The sequence below is a fragment of the Melanerpes formicivorus genome, unplaced genomic scaffold (assembly GCF_026170545.1).
Source record: "Melanerpes formicivorus ecotype bairdi unplaced genomic scaffold, bMelFor1.0.p_v2 SCAF_96, whole genome shotgun sequence".
Taxonomy (NCBI): domain Eukaryota; kingdom Metazoa; phylum Chordata; class Aves; order Piciformes; family Picidae; genus Melanerpes; species Melanerpes formicivorus.
This window is the reverse complement of record NW_027142448.1, coordinates 2,340,175-2,358,279: the sequence shown is the minus strand read 5'-3', so window position 1 is coordinate 2,358,279 and position 18,105 is coordinate 2,340,175. Positions and strand designations below refer to the sequence as shown.

The 18,105-nt window shown below is 43.3% G+C and overlaps 1 protein-coding gene across 1 annotated transcript in view; it reads left to right on the top strand.

The window, feature by feature from the left end:
• The first annotated feature begins 9,972 nt into the window (after positions 1-9,972).
• TMPRSS7 (transmembrane serine protease 7) overlaps positions 9,973-18,105 on the top strand; it is a 49,967-nt gene continuing 41,834 nt past the window's right edge. Inside the window, exons 1-3 of the mRNA XM_068166042.1 lie at positions 9,973-10,026; positions 13,231-13,429; positions 14,651-14,781. Of these exons, the coding sequence (XP_068022143.1) occupies positions 9,976-10,026; positions 13,231-13,429; positions 14,651-14,781 (381 nt within the window). The 5' untranslated portion in view covers positions 9,973-9,975. The remainder of the gene's footprint in view (positions 10,027-13,230; positions 13,430-14,650; positions 14,782-18,105) is intronic.

The window sequence follows — 18,105 nt, the reverse complement described above, 5'->3', positions numbered from 1 at the left end:
TTCAGTTACATGCTGCAGGCACAGTGCTGTTTTGCTAAACTGCTAGCTGGCTCTGCACTTATGCTGAGCATGGCCTACCACCATGTCAGGCTCTAGGCCTGCACTGCCAGATTGCTCACACTGCTCGTCGCTGGCATTGCCACAAATCCCCCTTTTTGTTTTTGTGAGCAATATGGTCATGGGAGTTGTTCTCATCCCATACAAGATGCTACTGCAAACACAGAAGCAAATAAGGTAAAGCTAAGCTGTGTAGCAAAAGCAAGAGTTCTGTGGTGCAGCATGACTAACAGACTGGTGTAACCCATACAAGGCACAAAGCTTAAGTTGAACTAGTTACAATGCTCTACAGAGCTGGCATAATACATGGTCAAAGATAACAAACATTGTAAAGAAGAACTTAGATCTTAACAGTTCCGATCTTTACATTTCACTCCTCTTATTGACAGAGAAGACTTGATTATGCCTGAATGCATTGCACACAGAGATTGAGGCACAAATGCAATCCTTAGCACTGTCTTTTACAATCTGCTTTAGGGTGATGTTGCATCTTTATTTTCTCTAGGATGGTCAAAAATCATGAATTGCTTAATGGTAGCAAGATTTCTTTAATCTGTAAAGGTAGATCTGGCCAGGCTCTAGCTTCACAGGCAGAAAACTTGCAGGCAAACAGCAAGAGCAAAAGAGCTTCATTGCTTTGCCCAATATAAAATTCCACAGAATAATGTGTTTTTGCTCATCCTAGTAATTCTGATCTCTTAATGTTCACACAACGGTTAAGCAGTCACGACACTCAGTTATAAGTTAGATGCTTTCTGTTGACATCTTGGTTTATCGTGACTGTTGTTTAGGTCAGTGCTAAGCAGGTTTGTTGATTGTCATTTTCATGACAGTTGTGCCGTGTTCCTGTGTCTTGTGGTGAGAGGGTTACAGCACATTGCAAAGTTGATGTTTCTAGGGTTACAGCACTTTCTAGGGTTGATGTCCCTAGGGTTACAGCATTTCTAGGGTTGCCATGAGCTAATTTTTTTGCTATGAAGTATTCTCTCTTTTCCCCCCCGCTTTTTTTTTTTTAATAATCTCTACTCAGCAAAATGTAAAGATGAAACTTTACAAACTTGAAACTTGAAAAGATGAAACTTTGCTACAGAGGCATATTTTGTTAACAAGAGGGAAGACAGTTATCAAACAACCACAATATTCAGTCCTAATTTACATGATGCTGTGGTACATTCTTCTGATTGATGCTGTTTGATCCCAGATTATCATGACAGTTATCGTGATCGATGTTTGACTTCATGGGAAATGCTGTGTCCTCATGGTCTTGATTCTTCCGCTGTTGTTTATTGCAATGTTTGCAGTTAGCAGAAAAGGAGGCTTGAGGTGACCTGATCATGGCCATCCAGTATCTGAAGAGAGCCTACAAGAATGCTGGGGAGGGGCATCCTAGCATGTCAGTGTGAGAAACTGGTTATAATATTTGGCTTTCGCAAGGGGAATTACTGGGGACAGTTGGGTTCGATCGTTGGGCTGTTGGGCTGTATTGTGTGGGGTATTGGGAGAGAAAGGGGAGGCACCAGCAGGTCTAAAGACTGGCCAGGTCAAAAGTGCAGGTTTTGTCTCAGTCCTGATGGAGAGGGGTGGGAGCGTGCTGGGGAATATATGAATATGTACGTTTTAATAGATGACTATGTCTGTTTGCCGTCTCTATAAGTCCAACTCATGTTGTCAGGGTGTGCCTCTAGCAAACTTGCTATGCACCCAGTGCTGTGTTGCCTTTATTTTATAATAAACTGGTTATAAATTTCAGCAGTGAGTTTGTTTCTCACAATTTGGTGACCCGTACGTGATTACCCTGTCTGCAACGGCTTTCGGGGCCCTTCAGAAGGGGGGGCGCCCCCACCGATTTCAGCGGCCTGGAAGGAGGACCCTGGAAGCCTCTCGGAACACGAGTAGATCCAGCTAGCGTTATAAGATAAAGGCAAGGGAAGGAGCTCCCGGAACTAGCCTGTAATTCTTGTGCACAAAGACCCGGGCAAGAAAAGGACTGTAAGTATTGTCCGGTTGGGTGGGTATTGAGGTCAGTGAGAGTGTGTGCGTGCGTGAGACGTGGGCTGGACAGTCCGGATCCACGAAGTGATTGCGGAGTCCTAAAGGGACGAAGCGGTTGGTGATGGAAAGCGTGGACCTCGGGAAATGGGGCAAGGGTCAGGTGTAGAGCAGCCCCGGGAAACATGGGAGCAACAAGGGTACCCAGGGATATACCCCCAGAGAGTCCTCTGGGGTAGCATATTGGAGGCACAATACGCAGGATAAGGATAAGGTAAAAAGGATAATGGAGGAAGGGCCTAGAGAAAAAAGTATATTGTGGGAAGGTTGGGCATTTGAAACGAGAGTGCCCAAGGAGAAGAGATCTTAAGGTTTTTTTAAGCTTAGTTGGATCGGCTCCGGGCAGACCTGGAGCCGGGGCCATTAGGGTAGGGGCTGGGCGTAGAGCAGCTGGAGCTGCCAGGCCAGTGTCAGTGTTTGCACCAGCACCTGCGGTAGTGTGGCGGGCAGAGCAGGAGCTGTTGCGGGGAAAACTGCAATGGCTGAGTCGTGCCCACCAGGGACTGGTAAAGGACCAGGACCAGGAGGTGGCCATGCTCAGGTCAGAGAAGGAGGGTTAGGGTTACTCGTGTTACCAAGGTTCCTAGAGGGGGTGTGGAGAGTGAGTTTTAGGGGCAAAAGGGGAAAGGTTTAAAGTCCCGGTAGCTAAGGATGTTAAATTGGAGACTGAAGCTAGAATTGGGCTAGGGTATATCTTAGTGTAGTACCAAGTGCAAGACATAATTTACTAGGGAGAGATAGTTGAGTTGGACATAAGGGTAGTTCTGGAAGAGGGGCAGATGACAGTCAGAAGAAAATAGAGGGGGGTTAGGTGTAGATAACCTGTTGATCTCAGGAGAAGGGGCAATTGGGGTTGGAAGGAGGATTGTGTCTCTTCAAGCCCCAAGGCAAGGATTGTTGGGATGTTGTACATTGTGGATAGTCAGTTGGGGTTTTTCTGAAGAATTGATGGGTGTGATGATTGGAGTAATAATTTGTGTCAATCAGGTGATCATGCATGGGATCCAGGCCATTCGGTGAGTTTTGCCTGGGTAGGGGTCCTGGCTACAGGGTCCCGGAATTTCACTGTGGGTGAGGATTCCAGGATTCTGGATGGTAGTCAGGTGCTCTTCACAGCCCTGGAGAATTCGGGCTGGGAAGGGGCAGCGTTGTTTCTACGGTCTAGGGGCTGTGGAGACTGGTTGTCCATAGGGATTGGGCGACCAGCGATGCGTACTGGTGTCTGGCGTCCCGGTGGTGAGGGCCCGGTTCGGGGTTTTTGTATCCTGCGGTCCGGTTTCTGGAGGAGCCTGGGCCACAGGGGCCCGTGTCGCGGTGGCGGTGGCAGGTTTGGTGTCCTGGTTTCCGGTGTGCCGGGACCCGGGTTCAGGAGTTTTTTGTATCCTGCGGTCGGTTCCTTAGGGGGGCTTGGACTGTGGGGGCCCGCGTCGCAGTCACGCTCGCGGGTGTGACGTCCCGGTTTCTAGGGGGGACCTCGGTTTGAGGGACCTGCTTCAGGAAGTTTTTTTTCCATGGTTTCAGGCTTCTGCAGGAGGGCAGGGACCTGGGCTGCGGCGGGTGAGGGTTTTTTGCCGTTTGACTGCAAGTGAGGGGGGGGGTCAGTCGTTTGCAGGGAGCAGGCTAGTGGCTCAGAGCCGGTGCTTCCAACTGGTGCCACTTGGTTTTGACCCCCAGGCAGTGATTAGTGATCAGGAGAAAGGGACAAAAGAAAAGCAAGTCATCAGAACTCCCTCCCATTCCCATCTCAGAGAGCGTGTTAGGGATCATATTACAGGATTGGGATGATGAGTTGAGAAAAGGAAAATCAAAGAAAAAAATTGTTTCTCTTTTGATGATTGGATTTGCCAAGCTTTGAAAAAGTGTTTTAGTAGGGAAGAAGCTGAATATGCTGCTGTTTGGATTAGGGCTTCACGCCCTACCCCTGTTCCCATATTTAAGGACAAAGACAAGGAAAAGGCAGACAGGCTGGCATGAGAATATGGGAGAGGTAAAATCAGAGGGGGGGGCCCACCAAGAAATCAGAAGTGGCCTAATCAAGATCCTCAATGGGACCATCAACAGCTTCAAGGGAGACAGAACGTGTGAGGTAATACAAGGAATTAAAGAAGATATGCCCAGAAATTTTGATAAAGCCTTTAGTGAGCATCAGAGGAAGCCTCCTACAGAGTGGATGGTAAGATTAAAGAGAAGTTTGCAGCTCTAATAGATCCCAGTTCTGCAGCTGGGGTGATACTTCTCAGGATGCAGTTTGTGGCAAAACCATGGGCAGATATTGGAAATTGGAAAAGATCGAGGATTGGCAAGACAGAGGTTTAGAGGAATTACTGCGTGAAGCTCAGAAGGTGTTTGTAAGGAGGGATGAGGAGAAACAGAAGGCAAAAGTTAGAATGTTGGTAACTGCTGTAAGGGTACTGTTGAATATTTATAGAGAGGAAAAAAAAAAAGGGTAAAAGTCTTATATGATAAATTAGCCCTCAATAGTAATATTAAATGGAGTCCAGAAGGTGATGAGTGATTGGATAAATCAAAAGCATGTTGACTGATGCCCTGTTTTAAATTTGCCTGACATGGACAAATTGTTTGATCTTTTTGTGCATCTATATTGGGTGTTGACCCAGGACTGGACTGGAAGTAAAAATCCTGTAGGGCATTGCTCCAAGTTATTAGATTCTGTAAGTAGGTGAGGGCCAATTTGCTTATCAGTGGCCTTTATTAGTAGAGGAGGCCCAGAAAGCGGCGTTTTATTTTGTTCTGGTCTCAGATCCCACCTTTGGGATTCCTGATGTATATGGGATTGAAGCTGGGGGTAAAGTGTTAATAACAACTTGGAAAGGAGAGTCACTAATTTCCCCCTGGGAAGGATCTTTTCTTGGTTTTGTTAACAACAGATCCAGCTGTCCATACTGCAGAGCAAGGGTGGACACATGCTTCGTGAGTAAAAGGACCACTTCAGGAACACCTTGGTCTGAAGGCTCTGGAACTAGCAAGACAAACCCACCTTTTGAAACACCTGACATTGTGTGACATCGAATCTGCATTGCAAGAAAATATCAAGGATTTCATTCTGTGTATAAAAGATCCTGGGACTTGATGTCATTGGGGATGGGTAAAGTGTAAATGTTGTAAGAAATTTTATTTGTTATAATCGAGAAGAGTATTTTATCCTGACTGAACTGGAAGGAGTCTAATCAAAACCTAAGATCATGTCCCCAGGTGTGGATAAATTCTCCTCCAACATTAGTAATGGTAAACAGGTTGAATTAGTATTGAATTAGGCCTACTAAAACATAGAAAAGTGATGGTAATTTTTTTCTGCTGCACTATAATGATGTGCTGAGAGTGTGTGTGGTTCTAAATGTATGCTGTTGTAGGTATGCAATTAGGTTTCCTGTGGGTTCAAAAACTTTAACTTCTTGATTATCAAATGTAAATTGGCTTGTTGGAACAATTGTAACATTGATCTATGTGGTTATAATTTGAAGTGATTAGGACAGAGGATTCATCTATGATCTGTGTGTTAAAGTACCAAAAACTGTGTTCGGCTAGCGGGACCACAGGGACTGCAATACAGACAGCCAACATGCAACCAGAGTTAAAGGACTGGTGGATCCACCCACTGAATGGACTGTGGTACCCCAAATGGAGGACATAAAGATGGTCATGAGATGAGTTCCAGTATCAGAATAGGAGTGGTAATGGTCCTTGCCTGAAAACGTCACAAACTAGTGTCGTGGGTTGGAAGGGTAAGGCCAAGAAGCCTCTTCCCTCCCCCCTGTAAAGTAAAGGGAAAGAAAATTGAAGGGAAAGGAAAAAAACTCACAGCTGAATTAGCAAAGCAGTAGAGCTGTATATTTACAAAGCAATGTAGGATATGCAGGGAAGTATATACAAATTTACAGTATTTACAATATATACAAAGATATACAATAAAGTAACACAGAAATGAGAGTTCCCCCCCCCGCTGAGGGGGTTCCCCACCTCCGCTCTCCCCCTCTCTCCCCCTATTCCCCAGAGTGGGTTAGAAAAGAGAGAGAAAGAGAAAAAAAGTTAGAAGCAGTTTGTGTTAATTGGAAAGCAGTTAATACAGGCCTTTATCAGTTCAAGGCCAAAGCCTTGGCCGAAAGCCCAGGAGCTGCAAGCTGCTGCCTGAAGGAGAGGCGGAAGCAAGACTGAAGAAAAGTGCTGGAAAGCCCAGTATACCTTCCTGCACTCCCAGTTCAGAAGGTGCTTCCTCCCACTTTACCAATGAAATTAGTTTAGATTGCTCTTTTCATTTACCAACTTCCGTCCACCATATTCCCTTTCTTAAGGGCACAGCCTCAAATGGTCACAACTAGAAACAGGTCAGGGTTCAAAATTGGTACAACCTCCCTGGACAAGGGAAGGAGACACAGTCCGAGCAGAGCATTGGTGGGATTGAAGGAGGCAAGTCTGGGTAGACCTCTGTAATTGCCACGAAGAAGATCTAGAACCATGGCTGTGGGCAGCAACCCCATAGGCCATGTGAGTGGAGTTGCAAGTCAAACCGGACTCCTAATTCCCAGGATTAACCACTCGGAGGGAGAAAGTTGTCACCCAGACATTGGTATATACCATACCCACTCACTGTGTATGGTGCTTATTAAAGTAAAAGAGGAAATAATTTCAGGCACGGAACATCAGTTGTTATCCCATTCCTTTCACCAGGAAGTTGAAATTGGAATCCTTTTGTTTGTTGTAGAATTTTTGCTAAGTTAGGTTATTATGGCTCAAGCCAAATGTAGTAGAAAGAAAGGGAGAGATTGTGAGAAATTGTTTTCAATATTTGGCTTTGTCGTGGATATGCCCTCAGAAATGCACGGCAGATCCATCAACGAAAATATAAGTTTATTTATATGTATACAAACTCTGTAACGGGGTATTTACAATCGCCCTTCACAGGTATCAATATTCGGTTAGTGGAACTATCTTTACAGAATGTTATGTATGGGCATTTAAACCAAAATGATTCACAGAACTTAGAATCTAAACTGAGTCAGAGAGTGGCGGGGGAGGGGTTGGTCAGTGACCGGCAACCCTCCACCCGGAGCAATATAAACGCTATCCTAACCGAAGCTCTACAAAGGGCTTGGCTTACTCACAAGCTGAGAACTTCGTGGAGTCTTTCCTCAATAATGTTTATAATCCAGACAACGTGGCACGGATGTGCCGTAATAAGGAGGCAGGAAATGGCGCTGGCCGCGTGGCCGCACCGCGTGGCTCTGCTGTTCTCTCCCAGGATACAAAATTCCTCGCTCGGAGTGGGGGGTAGTGGCAGGTCAGCAACGCTGGTTCACACGGTCTACCAGGTTTTCTCCTACGATAGATCACACAGCGGTTGATCCCACGGAGTGCTGTCCACGGCACCGCACACAGCTGGGTGACGGTGGCAAAAGGACCACGAGGCCTCCCGAAGCACTGGCTGGCACACACGCACACACAGGCTCCAACACCGAGGTGGGGGGCTCATTTGCCAAACGACCCCTATTTACCATTTGCCCCAGTGAATACTGGCCCAATAAGCATCTGTTGCCAATGCAAACATTAACTAATGTACTACCAGCTACCAAATATGGCCTGAGTATATGCTATACTCTGGGAAACAAATATATATAGCCTGCCTCTAGTACTGCAGGGGTGAGACCACGCCCAGGTAGGCTGTTTACCTGGACTCAGTGGCGCCAGGATTCCCCCTGCTGCCTCCAGAAAGGAGGGGGGGACAAAGGAGGGTTAACACATACAGAAATATATCCTACCCAAATGTTTGGGGCACAATCCTGATCATAAGCATCCTTCACTACAGGCTTTCGCAAGGGGAAATACTGGGGACCGTGGGGCTCGATCATTGGGCTGGATCATTGGGCTGGACCGTTGGGCTGATGGTCTGTATTGTGTGGGGTATTGGGAGAGAAGAGGAGGTGCCAACAGGTCTAAAAACTGGCCAGGTCAAAAATGCAGGTTTTGTCTGTCCTGATGGAGAAAGGTGGGAGCATGCTGGGAAATATATGAATATGTACATTTTAATATATTAATATGTATGTTTGCTGTCTATATAAGTTCACCTCGTGTTGTTAGGGTGCGCCTCTAGCAAGCTCGCTCTGCGCCCAGCACTGTGTTGCCTTTATTTTATAATAAACTGGTTATAAATTTTCAGCAGTAAGTTCATTTCTCACACATATCAGGCCGAGCTGGTTTTGCATGTAGGTAAACATCCTCCTGTCTCACACTTCAAGTTGTTTACTGCAGTCAGCTTCTCTTATCATCAGGTCATTCTTCTGTTATCAGTGGCCTGTTGTTTTTTCTTGCTCTGAAGCCTTTCCTAGATACTTTCTGTTCTCCCACAACCTTGGCCCTGGAAAACAAAAGCACTGAAATCTCTATCCATTCTTACAGTATCCTTGCCAATTCCTCATAGGCGAAAGATACTTCTGTAACTTATTACCACAGTGTTTCATTTTGTCTCTGAAGGGGCCAAGTAACCACTCATGTTCAAAACTGCTTGTCATACTCTGGCTCCACCAAGGAAAACTGCATCTCTGAATTCTCTATTCCATTCCTTCAGTCTTGTTACAACTCCCTCATTACCAAAAAATTAATTTGGGGCTAGTTCTTTTGGTTTAGCTTGTAACCCAGAATGTTTCCCTTTGTGCTCTATTCATGATTCTCAGAGGTGAGGATCGGGACAGAACAACTCATGCTCCAGAAACAGCAGGGACAGTGGCAGCACTGAAGTCTCTGTTTCATTCTCTTCCCTAGGCTCAATGGACACTCAGCCTCTGTACAGCTACAGAAGGGGCAGGCAACAATGAGAAAGGCTACAATGAGCTGCCAGGCCATCTACCATAATTTCATTCTTTGAAGTTTCTCAGAAGGCTAACTGCAAGAGCATGTGACCTGTTGTGAACTAAAAGGTAGGTATACAAGACTGATTTTTCAGCCCTACTCATATTTTACTTAAGGAGGGAGAAAACTATGAAAGTAAGGAAGTACTTAGCTAAGAACTGCTGTTCTGTACCTATGTTGTTCTGCTGTGTTGTAGTTTGAATGATTTGCAGTCTAGATTTCCTACCTTCAATGATATAAATTAACACAATGTGCTTTGGTTTGTTTTTAATAAAAAGTATAGGTTTCTCAAGTGCCCTTTCTGAAGCTAACTCAACCAACACATTGAATGTGATCACTTAAAGACAAATCTATAGTTAATATGCATTGACTAAGGTACTGGTTTACATCCTCTGTAAATATTGAATTAGCAAAGACAATAGGATGAGATCATCATGGTACAAGTCACTGCCTGCATCCGATTACAAAAAAAGGACTTTTCAGTTTTAAGCCTGTGCTATTTTAGGAATTTGAAATATGTTGCCTGGTTGCAATAAAATAACCAAATCTGAATTTTCAAGATAAGTTAAAAATCCTAGAAGGCAGTGAAATTGTCTTTGCAATGGTTATCTACAATTTGCAACACTCCCTTTAACTTCATGCTTTTGTTCTCCTATCTGCATTTTGCTTGTGACGGTTCTTATTTACGGCAATTAATGCTGTGTGCTTTAATCTTACATGACTGGTTTGGTTTGGTTTGGTTTGAACAAGTTAGCAGTTATTTTAACTTAAAAAGTCTAGGAAAAGTCTATTCAGTCCACCTTTGACGTCTAAAATTACTTCTCCTATTCTCAAAGGAGCAACAGGGCAGATAAGATTACACTTGGAAACTCATCAAGGTAAACTGATGCCTCTCTTGGTCCTGAATATTGCTACTAGCTGTCCTCAGCTTCACAAGTAGCAGTGCCTGGGGAAAGGTGCAAGGCTGTTTTTCACCTGGTGCAAGCAATAAAAACTAAGTCTGCTGGAATGGATGAAAAAAGTGATCACCCAGCAGCCAAACCTGAAGATGAACTAAGTGTAAGTAGGTGACTTAAGCACTCTTGATTTCATACACTCTGTGGCAATATTAACTCTCTTATGATCAGTTTCTCAAGTATTAAACACTGTTATAATTTTCTGGTTTATAATTTAATCTGCAAAATGAACATGTATCTTCAGATTTGCTAGTAACAACTGTTTCCAGACAACTGAAGTAGTGGGAATGCCAGTGTCACAATACTAAAAGGTTTTTTTGGTGTCGCAACAGCATGTCTTTCCAAAAATAAATACATTTATATGCAAGAAAGGCAACTTTAAAGTAGATTAAGTGCTTTGGTTTTCCCCAAGAAGATACAAAAGGAGATTATTGTATCAATATTGTCATGAAGAGTTAAAGCAATTAAATAATTTAGTATATGGTGATAGCTAAACTGCAATTTTATCTGGAAACTGATTATGTAATTTAAGTAATTATGCTTGGCATTTCCTGGGTATCAAGCACGTAGTTTTTGTAGCTGTTTTATTAATCAGCATCCAACATTGAATATTTGGAGTGCAGTTCTTAGCTAAGTACTTCCTGACTTTCATAGTTTTCTCCCTCCTTAAGTAAAATATGAGTAGGGCTGAAAAATGAGTCTTGTATACCTACCTTTTAGTTCACAACAGGTCACATGCACTTGCAGTTAGCCTTCTGAGAAACTTCAAAGAATGAAATTATGGTAGATGGCCTGGCAGCTCATTGTAGCCTTTCTCATTGTTGCCTGCCCCTTCTGTAGCTGTACAGAGGCTGAGTGTCCATTGAGCCTAGGGAAAAGCCACATCCACCCAAGTCATGCTCTGTGCATCTGTTCTGGTGTGGTTTTAAACTCTTTGGTATGTGGGGAAGGTGTATGTCCCTCAGCAGAGTGCACCCTGAAGTGGCGTTGTGAGAAATGCCGTATCTCTGAGTAGGTCCTGGGTCACAAACAGTGTAAAATCAGCTGTGAGGTGGGGGAGACCCACCCTGAAAATGCCTTTAAAACTACTTATTCCTAAAACACATAAACAAACAAAAGAAGAAATTTTTTTGTATCTATTGGGATCCTGACACTGGTCTTTTTGTCTCAGTCTGTTTTGTGTTTGGTGGAAGACACCACCTCCAGTCATGTAGAACCCAGAACTTCATAAGGCAGCCCCTTGAGAGCTTCTCTCCCACTGTAATCATTGTGGGTTTTGGGATAATTTTCTTTGGGTGTTCCTTATTAGTGTGTGGTGGTTTTAGGTTTTTACAGCATTATGTAATTGTGATATAAGTAGGATATTCAAGGTTTGGGTTTTTTATTGTTATAGTTGTTGTGCTGCCAGGTATCACAATGCCTGTCTTCATACTCAGTGCACTTGGTAATCTATGCCCTGAGTAACCAAGGAATGTCTGCAGAGACTGAACAATGCATTCACTTGAGGAAAGGTGATTGAACCTCTAGCTGATCTCACAACAAAGTATTTGTCACAGGTGATGTCCAACAGAGAATTTTATGAAGTCTCAGAAATTTCCTTAGGCAGCTTTTGCTGTACCTGTAGCAACTGATAGACACTGCTTGTATGCTTAAATGTGCTGACTGTCTCATGCAGAAGGAAATGCCTGGTATGAACCCAGAACAGACCAAATTGTAGATATATATATATATTTACAGAAAGTGCACAATATTTCTGCAAATGCAGAGGTGGTTGCATAGTATTTCATACCTGGGGAAGATATCTTCCTGTTCACCGCAGCGTACATTGGACAGTGAGCTAGACATGCAGGAGGAGGAGATCCACACCCTCTGCTCCTCATTTTGAAAGGAAGTAGAGTCTTTTTCTCTGAGGAATAAGTGGCTTGAGCTTACTTGTGTAGGGCTAATTCTAGTTTAGTTGTTTTGGGTTTGGTTTTTGGGGGGGGCAGGGGAGGGGTGGGGGTGGCAGTGTCATTTGGACTATGAATTGGGAGGTATGCATATGCTGAATGGTTCCTTGGAAGGAAGATGACAAACCATAGTACTGGAATAAAGGCGGGTAACTTCACTATGATAACCCCCCCCTTCTCAGTTCCTATAAAGGGAGGAACAAAGAGCTGAATGTTTGTCTGCTTCAGCACCAAAGTACCATAAACATAACTAGGATCTGGGGCATGAGGCACCTTGTTAAGTTATGCTACCAAGCTGTTGTTTAAAAGCTGCCATTCTGCAGTACTTCTGTCTATACATCTCAGCTGCAGACAGTGCAAGGTAATTCTGGTCTAAAGAGGGATAATGTACACTAATTGTAGGGGATTGAAAAATATATATGTTTGTCTCAACATTGCTCAGAGACCACTTTAAACCATGAAAGTTTTGTTCCTATAGCTATGAAACAAACAAACCAACATGCGGAACCAACACAAGGAACCTAACCTTAGTCTCCTGCGCCTGTGCCCAGACCCTGGAGACTTCTTACCAGCAGTACTGGGAATAAGTCCCACTGCCGAGTCGGTGGGCCATGGTTATTTGTAGTAACACGGTGAGGTTATGAAAGACATCACAACGTGGCAGTACGGAGCTGTTGCAGCTGTCACCTCTGCAAGATGCCATTTCTCCTGAGGAGCTGCCATTCCTGCTTGCTGTCCCTTCTGCTTGCTGCTGGCGCTGTTCCCGCACCTGCCATGCCCGCTGGTGCGTTGCCACTGCCTGTTGCTGCTGCCTGTTGCTGACAATGTTGCAGTGCAGTGCTCCCTACAAACAGGACCATTGTGGCTGTAGCTATACCTGCTGCTGGTTAAATAAAGTGGTTACCCTTGACTCCGTTTTGAGTCTTAGTGTTGTTCTCGAGAATGTAAAACTAGTCACGAGACCCAAATGGACAGCACTCAGCTCAGGAGCCCCCAGCCTCTCTGATACCTGAGAACAAGTTGGAAAACAAGGGGATTTAACCCCTGCCAAGATATTCACGACTGGATTGTGACAGACATGCGCTTCAGTAAATCATATGGTTAGTGGTGGATAGCTGTTGCGGGGTATTCTACAGCTGCATTTTAAACTCTTTATGCAATAGGGACTGACTGTATTAATCTGTGAGCTCCTTGAAAAAATTACCTTAGCTTCAAGCTGATGTTTTTAAATGCTGCAGAGCTGTACTGCTGTGTACGTGCAGCGACAGACAGATGTAGGCAGGAACCTGTCCTAGTCATTGATTGCTCAGTTGCTTTGGAAATGTTTCACATTTTTGTTGTCTTCCATCTTATTTTAGGTAGCCAGCATCTCAGTCCAAATGGTAGCTGCAGAAGATAAGCTGGTAGAGAGGATTCTGTCAAGGAAAAAACATGACAAACTGAAACTGAAGAAGAAAGTTAAGCTAATATGGAATTTCCAAAACAAAATAATTCTCTTCACCCTCACTCTATTTATTTTAGGAGTTGTAACCTGGACGTTACTGTGGCTCTTCTTTGGTGAGTTGCAGAAAGCTCATGTGAATGTCCCAAACGGTACTTTCAATTGGGTTCAGGATTGAAATTGTCCTGAAGACTGTTTTTAAAATTGGAACTTGTTTAAATGGGGCTTGAAGGACTTTTGGGTGTCTTTTTGAGGGCTTCAGAAGTCATTATAAGAGAAGAAATATCTACTGGCTTTAGGAGCTATGATTTTCTTCTGAAGTGTTAGGCAAAATATTTTTAAGGTGTTAGCTAATTGTACAGATAACTGCTTAGAAGTTTTCACTGGTAAGTCTGGTAAGTCCTTTGTCTCTCACATGAAGCAGATTTAAAGAAATTAAATGATAAAAAAATACAGATGTTTTCAACTGGGTGGTAAAAGCTGTGTTCTCCCCATTAGACCCCAGTGGCCGTTTGAGGCTGTGCCTTTAAGAAGGGGACAGTGCTGGGACACTCTGGCTGAATGTTTTGGTGAAGACAATGAAAACATCAATATTCTAAATTCATTTCATTGGTAGATTGGTAGAATGCAGTTTTAAGTTTTAGTGCAGCTGGAGTTTTTTCTCAGTTTGTTCCTTTCCTTCTCCCTTCCAGCTTGGCTGCTTCTGGGCTCCTTGCCAGAGCGACTTTGGATAAAGATAAGCTCTAATACTAATTTGCATGAGGCCTACTAAAATTCTGCTTTCTTAATAACTACCTTTTTCTCTCTTTCTAACCCTCTTTGGGGAAAAAGGGAGGTAGGGGGAGAGAAGGGGGTACAGGGGGAGAACCCTCCTCTGTCTGGAGGAGGGAATTGCATTCCTGTATTCTTGGTTTTTTTCACTTTGCTGTACATTTCTGTATATATATTGTAAATACTGTATATATTGTATATCTAACTTGCCTTTCCACATTGCTTGTAAAACACAGCATTCCTTCTGCTTCTCTGGCTGAGTTAGCTGTGGGTTTTTTCCTCTTTGTGGGGGAGAGAAACCCCTGATGCTAATTCTGCCTGAAAGTCCTTCATGATGCTCCAGTATCAGGATGTTGGTATTGCCTTCATTATGCTGGTTCATTTGTACATTAGTAGCCTGCCTTATGTGTAGGGAAAAGTTGCTCAAGTAACCTTCACATTGTGGTACTCACTTAGATCGCTTTGGCTGTGAAGACTAGTGTGCTTTGGCTGAATATATTCACTTGGTTTAGAAGTTATTAAAAGAAAAGAAAATGGCTGATAAGTGTCATCTTTATTTCTTGCAGTTCAGGCAGCAAACAAAGATGTATTGTATTTTGTTGGACTGTTACGGGTTGCCAACGTAGAGTTTGTCCCAGAATACAGGCAGAAGGAGTCAAAAGAATTTCTATCCATGGCACAGAATGTGCAGCATGTGGTAAGATGCATGGGCAGCTTGGCTAGCAAAAAGATCTGAGCTGTGAACAAGGGCTGTGATTCTGGGTGTCATGGAGTCTGTTGTGGTGTTCTGTTTTTCCTGCCTTTTTTGAGTCGTTGGGGTTTATTTGATGTTCGTTGTTGGGTTTTTTCCTTCTTTCTTTTTCCTCTCTAAAAGACTGTGTACAAAGGATGGCTATCTGGAGTGGGAAGGAACTGACTGGTTTCAGCTTGCTAATCAGAAACCGAGTTTTGAAAAGGTCTGTTTGACTTTTTTAGTTACTAACATCTTATGTATTTCCACCCCACAAATCTGGCTCTATGAATAGATCACTACAAAATCCCTTAAGATGTTAATTGCTGCTTTTGAGATATTAAACTTTTGCATTTAAATTGTTTTTTTGCTGGCAGACTTCCACTTTCAAGCATCTATAATTACCCTAGAGCTTTTGAACATATTTCCATTTCCTTCTGATGCTAGGTATTCCCTTGCATCACTCAAAGCAGAAATAGCACTTTGTTGTAAACAGTTAAGGCTGCTCTACAGTAGGCAGTGAGGGGTAAGGATCTTGGTTAAAAGGGAATTGGACTTCAAAGGTATTTGATGTCTGGAGGAAAAAAAGTACTAACTGCGGGAAATGCATTGCATAAAGATGTAACTGATAGTATGGAAACTGAGAAACAAACAAATCCCCAACAATGTCTTATAATAAATTTATGTTCCTGTTTTCCAGCTCTATTTTCCTAGCCCCATCCTCCAAAACAGCATTTGTAGTCTTCTGAGCCTGTCCTGCTCTTGTCCCAGAGCATCCTGATGTTGTTGCATATAGGAGTGAGAGAATTGCCAGCATTCTCCTACTTGAATATTACTTGGGATTTTTTCTTTGTCCTGCATTTCTTGGTGTCCTGGAAGAGACGTTAACAAACCAGCTAAACCTGTTTGAGCCATTGCCCTTTCTTCTCCCTCCCTGTTTTGCAGAGTCCAGGTTTGAGGTTGAGAAGCCAATGGGCAGGCGCTGTTAGGGCTGCCTGGAGGCGACAGAAGCTGGACCCCAAACCTCACTTTTTAGAGAGGCAACTTTCAGGTGTCAGATGCCATGAGAGAGGACTGTTTGTTTGCCACATAAACATTTTGAATTGATTTGAATGGCTAATGTGCCATTGGGCCCTGCCATTTGCAAAAAGGCAACAAGCACCTACTTGCTCCTCTCTTCAGGGCAATTAGTTCTTCTGTCCTAGCAGCAGAGTGCCTAGATCTTCATCACAGCAGCATCTCCTTCTCTCTCACTTCCTCTAATTTTGGATACTGCCCTTCGGACTATAACTAGGAACTCAGAACATCCTTCATTCAGCAAAGGTTTTGGTCGTTAACAGCTCATCAGTTTGTGAGTAACTTACCTGGTTATTCCTAAGGCCTATAGCTGTTGGTTAGCTCCGTTGTGAACTCGAGGTGGTCCGTCTCGCCACCTGAGGCAGCATTGCTCTCTGGTTTTGTGCGTATAGGGAGACTCCACTTTGTTCCTCTGCATTCCAAGTTATGATTGTTCTAGACTGTTATTCTACTGTTTATTAGCCTCCTATCATGTGCAATTAACCTATCATGGGCTGGGCAAGCAAACCTGAAACAAATTGGCCTGGAAAAGTAATTTTTTATATTTACTAAATAACATTAATATTTTATCATATTTCCAGCCTATCAGCTTGATATAAAACTATATCACCTGGTGATGTGACTGTGGAATAAAATTACTAATAGGAGGTCGAAGTAGGCATGGGTTTGTTCCTTTTTCTCCATGAAATCCTTTTATTCATGCCTCAGAGTCCCCCAGAGTGGTAGTAGAAAAACCTCTGAAGATAGACTCCTTGCCCCTTCAGTAGTAACATTAATATATAAAATACTTTGAAGCCTAAGAAGATGGAGTTCCATTCACTTGATGCTGGCCCTTAAAATAATTGTTTAAACTTTGTGTCAAACACTGAAAGAGAATAATATTAATGTGATTTTTTTACATCCTTCAAAATAATCTGTTCATTTCCACCACTAAGCAGCAGGGTGAGGTGCGTGCCTCCTTGTGGCTTTAGAAATTGTGGCCGGTTGACGTTGCCCCCTTAAGAAAGGGAATATGGTGGACGGAAGTTGGTAAACGGAAGGAATAGTCTAAACTAATTTCATTGGACGAGTGGGAGGAAGCACTTTCTGAGCTGGGACTATACTGGACATTTCCAGCACTTCTCAGTCAGTCTTGCTTCCGCCTTTCTACGGTGCGGCTGCTCTCTGTCCCTGTGCTGGGCTTTCTGCCAAGGCTCCGGCCTTGAGAGAAAAACTGATAAGGCCTGTATTAACTCTTTTCCAATTAACACAAAACTGCTTTTAACTTCTTTCTTTCGCTCTCTCTCTCTTCTAACCTAATCTGGGGAAAGGGGGGAAAGAGGGGAAAGAGGAGGTGGGGAACCCCCCTCTCTGCCGAGAGGGGTTCACTCTCATTTCTGTGTTACTCTGTTGTATATCTTTGTATATATTGTAGATATTGTAAATTTGTAAATATCTCCCTGCAAATCCTACATCGCTTTGTAAATATAGCTCCACTGCTTTGCCAATTCAGCTTGCGAGTTTTTTTTCTTTTCCCTTCAATTTTTTTTCCCTTTTACTTTACAAGGGGGAAGGGAAGAGGCTTCTCAGCCTTATCCTTCCAAACCCACGACATTTTTTTTATTGGCGTACCCAACGTGCGGCAGATAACTAGTTTAATTTATTATTTGATTGACTTAGTGTTTTCCAGCTGAATTAGCAAACATGAAGGTATTGTGGTTTGTGGAGCGATTATTCTTTTCAATTTTTGGGGCTCTGGTTTACAGGTATTGTTTGGGTTTGATTTTGGATTACCTGGGTAAATATTTGGTGCGGACAATTTATATGTGGGTTATGTATAAAGTTAAACTATGGTATGGAAAATGTATTAATTTATTATGGCCAGTGAGATACAGGAATGTTACCTCCACCACTCTCCCAATTGAGATAAAGGGTTTTAAGATTCCGCCTGAGGAGACAGTAACTCTAGGTGATGCCTGGGATCCAAAGGTGATTTATGTGATGTGTATAATTCTGCTGCTGGTGATAACTAATGTGTTTTCTCTGTATTCCTTGTGGCGAGAGAAAAAGGTGTCCAGGGCGTGTTTTGTTATTAAAACTAGATCAAGAAGAAAACGCCGTGGCTCTCGATCAGTCCCAGAGTCATCTAGTGACGAGGACTGTGGAGAACCTGTGTCAGTTAAAAAGAAGGCTAAAAAGTTAATTGGTAAAGCAGCTCTAAATGACTTTGCTGAT